Source organism: Olea europaea, unplaced genomic scaffold (assembly GCF_002742605.1).
Source record: "Olea europaea var. sylvestris unplaced genomic scaffold, O_europaea_v1 scaffold664, whole genome shotgun sequence".
Classification (NCBI taxonomy): Eukaryota; Viridiplantae; Streptophyta; class Magnoliopsida; order Lamiales; family Oleaceae; genus Olea; species Olea europaea.
The window spans coordinates 40726-44984 of NW_019265017.1; the positions used below are offsets into that span (position 1 = coordinate 40726).

At 30.8% G+C, this 4259-nt stretch overlaps 1 protein-coding gene across 1 annotated transcript; it reads left to right on the forward strand.

Moving 5' to 3' along the window:
• Positions 1-1458: 1458 nt before the first annotated feature.
• Positions 1459-4009, forward strand: LOC111390259 (bax inhibitor 1-like). Its single transcript, XM_023015276.1, has 6 exons — positions 1459-1688; positions 2278-2421; positions 2506-2597; positions 3221-3407; positions 3493-3648; positions 3760-4009. Exons 1-6 carry the CDS (start codon positions 1572-1574, stop codon positions 3808-3810), a joined length of 747 nt encoding a protein of 248 aa, XP_022871044.1. The 5' UTR covers positions 1459-1571; the 3' UTR covers positions 3811-4009.
• Positions 4010-4259: the final 250 nt, after the last annotated feature.

The window sequence follows — 4259 nt, forward strand, 5'->3', positions numbered from 1 at the left end:
TTATTCTTTTCTTTTTTGTTTGTTGGGGGGGGGGGGGGGGGGGGGGGGGGGAGAGGGTGCGTGGGCGGTGGTGGTAAGGTGACAATTTCTGTTGCGTCGATGGTTGTGGGGGTGGAGAGGGATAAAGAGCATTTGTAATCAATTATTTGGGTGATTATGATTGATAAAATAGTTAATTTATTATCAATAAATAATATATTGTCAATAAAAGTCCTTACCTTTCATCTTTTTAGCATTTTCACCTTTATTTTCACAAGTCATTATGCGAAAGGTTATTTTCATCAATTTTTTTAATTAAAAGCTATTAAATGATGAATATGTCCTTTTATTTAAATTTAAAAAAAGAAAAAGAGAATTAATTGCAACCATAGTTCCAAAAATTTTTAAAAAGTGTAAATGAGTACCACATAAATTATTAAAAGAATATTTCGAACATAATATCCATACCTTTTCACTAATATTGCAAAAAAAGGTCACTACCTATCAATTTTTGATATTTTCACTCTTAATTACGCATTTACACATTTGATTACTCAATAAAAAGCTATGAAATCACGAATATACCCTCCTATTTAAATTAAAAAATAGAAATAAAGAATTAATTACAATTATAATCCTTATTTTTTTTAAAGTGCAAACTGGTCCTAAATAAATTATTAAAAAAATTAGAAATTAAATTTTTTTTGAAAAAATTGCAAACAAGTCCCAAACAAATTATAAAGTAATCATAAATTAAAAAAATAATTAAGAAAGTATAAACGAGTCCCAATTAAATTATTAAAAAATTAGAAATTTAAAAGAATTTTTATTTTTATTTTTATTATTATTTTACATTTAAATAGGATAGTGTATCTTCCTCATTTCACAACTTTTATTGAGAAATTAGATGAAAATGGATATAGATGATGATTTGTATGATCAAAGGTGTAATTAAGAGTGAAAATGTTAAAAAAAAAAAAGTAGGAACGTTTTTCACAAAAACAGTGGGGTATGGACATTATGTGATTTATTATTCTTTTAATAATTTATTTGGATTCGTTTTCATTTTTAAAAAAATTCGGGACTATTGTTGCAATTGATTTTGTCTTTTTCTTTTTTATTAGAAAGATATATGCGTCATTTCACAACATTTAATTAAGAAAATTGTTAAAAATGACATTTTGCGCAATGAAATGTAAAAATAAGGATTAAAATTTTAAAAAATAAACGGTAATAACATTTTCCACTGTAATATTAAAAGATAAAGACGCTAATTATCCTAATTAATAATAGCAAAATAAAATAGATTTAGTAATGGACATTCTAGTAAATTCCAGCAGATTATGGAAACAGCAAAAGTCGCATCTATTTTCTATGGGAATAGATGCTTGTACGAGTGGGCCCATAATTTTTTTATTGAGCTGGACTGTACTGTACATGTAGCTCAACTGACTTTATATATAAACGGATCTTCAACAAATTTTCAAATTACAATCGTCTCTCTGAAAAATCACCTTTAATTCTGGGAATTAATAGATAGAAAGTAGATTTCATCTGTGTCCGTTGTTTGAGAAGCTGAGTTAATCCAAAGAATGGAAACATTTGCATCGTTCTTCGACTCCCAATCGGCCTCTGGGAACCGTTGGAATTATAATTCGCTGAAGAATTTCCGCCAGATTTCACCTGTCGTTCAAACTCATCTCATACAGGTTTAATTCATTTTTATTTTTATTTTTTTAAAATTTAGTATTTGGTCTTAGGGTTTGGGTGATCATATAAGTTGAAGTTGTAATGAAGGACCTACTGATGAACTATGTTAATATAAATGAGAGTTAATTCACATATTGCCTGGCATATATAGAATTTGAGTTATTGTTTTGAAAAATATGGAATATCTAACTATGCTATAAGATTATGTGCTTTTTAGTAATCTCTTTATAATCTTTTCTGTTCTCTATATACGTGGGAAGCCCACTGATATACTTTTCTTTGTTTTTGGTTTTCCCATCCTTCAGTTTAAAGCTTAGTATCCAAAGTTTAAAGCTTCTGTTTCTTTTTATTTCCATCATTTTTGCAGGAAAATAATATAAACAGCGGTTTTCATTTTTCCTTTGAACTGGTCTATTAATATTAGTTCACCACTTGGAATTTACCATTTTTTTAACCTTTTCAGTTTCCTCTAACTACGTTTGTTTTATTTTATTTGATTAATGATTTATTTTATACGTAGCTCTTGTCCTGTTAAATGTCAAAAAAGATAAATGATGGGGACTCACCTATTAGACTGTCTGATTTCAGGTTTATGTCTCACTATGCTGTGCTTTAATGGCATCGGCTGTAGGGGCTTACCTCCATATCCTTTGGAATATCGGAGGTTTTCTTACTACCTTAGCATCTGTCGGTAGCATCATTTGGCTATTCTCCGTGCCTCCTTATGAAGAGGTATTGCCTTCATTGTTAATTGTTTAGTTTTAAGATGTGCACAAGTCTTGTTTCTAATTTATCATATATCTTGATAATGAACAGAAAAAAAGGGTTTCATTACTTATGGCCGCTGCGCTCTTTCAAGGGGCCTCTATTGGTCCTCTGATTGAATTGGGTATTGACTTTGACCCAAGGTATTTATCCTCAATAAGTTTGTATGGTTTCTGTGTTCCATTCTGAGTCAGTTGTTGTGTTTGGTTTTTATTTATTTTTAATCATGCTTGTTTTGGGATTTTACTTTTGAGCTTTATGAGTATTTTGTGAATATTTAAGTTTTTATTTTCCTTCATTGGCTTATTTACAAATTAGATTTTGTTCAGCTGAAGAAACATTATAAGAATGATGACACATGGTATCTTTTCAATAACTAAAAACATGTACAACCAAACTGAGAAGCGATTTGGGATGATTTGATGATTTGTCTCTCTGTCTTTAGTCATTTAGATTGCTCTGTCCAAGATGATGAATTAAGATATCTGTTGTATGATAAAATGATGATCCCTTGTTTTGGCTTCAAGGATAAATTCCACCTAATCTTGTTTTAGTTTTTATTTTATGGTATCATCTCTATTTCCTCTCTCTTGAGCACTTGTCCTGTGAGGCCAGTTTTATTTTGGCATTCTGGAAACATATATTATATCCTTTTGTATTTTTTAACCATTTAAAGATTGTTGGAAGGTGCTGTATTTATCTATTTTTTCTCAATTAAGTTCTATTAATATTCTTCTAATGCATAATTTTTTTTTTTCTATTGTAGCATTGTTCTTGGTGCTTTTGTTGGTTGTGCTGTGGCATTTGGTTGCTTCTCGGCAGCTGCCTTGGTAGCGAGGCGTAGAGAGTACCTGTACCTTGGAGGCCTACTGTCTTCTGGTCTCTCCATCCTCTTCTGGTTGCACTTTGCGTCTTCAATTTTTGGTGGTTCTATGGCCCTTTTCAAATTTGAGGTATTATCCTTTTTATTTTTCTGTAAAAATGCAAAGTAGAAATTATTACAGAAGTTTGATAGCATATATCCTTGTTATCTTGCAGTTGTATTTTGGTCTTTTGGTGTTTGTGGGCTATATCATCGTTGACACCCAGGAAATAATTGAGAAGGCACACTTTGGGGATCTTGACTATGTGAGACATGCCCTGACCCTATTCACTGATTTCGGCGCTGTCTTTGTTAGAATCCTCATCATCATGGTAACCTCTTTGATTTTAATTTTAATTTTGTGAATATTTCGAAATATTTGGCTCTGTTTAATATGATCTTATCATTGTTTTGGACTGACCTCATCAAATTTTACTGTGTAGTTAAATAATGCTCTTGAAAAGGAAGGGAAGAGAAAGAAGAGGAGAAACTGAGTTAGCTGAGCAGCAATGATGTAGGCAGTATGCTAGATGACTCTTAACTTGTTTTCCTTTGTAACCCAAATGTTATAGCAGTTTAAATTTATTAGGCTTATGAAGTGCTGTGTATGTGTTTTGTACATGTGACATGTAATTCATCTCTTTCTTTTTCTCTCTATCAAATGGTATAACAGTATAACTTTGATAATTTTCTTAAGGATTGAAGGTTATTTCATATTTGTTTCCTCACAATGTATTACTTTTAAAGAGAGAGCAATTTAGAATTGTTCTCTACTGAGTAGAGACGTTTAAGCATGTGAAAATGTTAGGGAATAAACTATTGATAAAACATGTTATGATTTGCGTATGTGAAAAAAGGTAGAAAAGTTGTCGGATATTCACCAGGATACTTGAAACACCAATGTTTAGTTGTCAAATTTCATCATAATGAATTTGGAACTTTC

What these genes read in the sequence shown, in the direction of transcription:
- LOC111390259 (XM_023015276.1), top strand. Translation starts at nt 1,572, where the DNA reads ATGGAAACATTTGCATCGTTCTTCGACTCCCAATCGGCCTCTGGGAAC. An exon ending in GGTATTGACTTTGACCCAAG is followed by an intron (nt 2,598 to 3,220) that starts GTATTTATCCTC and finishes TTTCTATTGTAG; the next exon opens with CATTGTTCTTGGTGCTTTTG. An exon ending in TGGCCCTTTTCAAATTTGAG is followed by an intron (nt 3,408 to 3,492) that starts GTATTATCCTTT and finishes GTTATCTTGCAG; the next exon opens with TTGTATTTTGGTCTTTTGGT.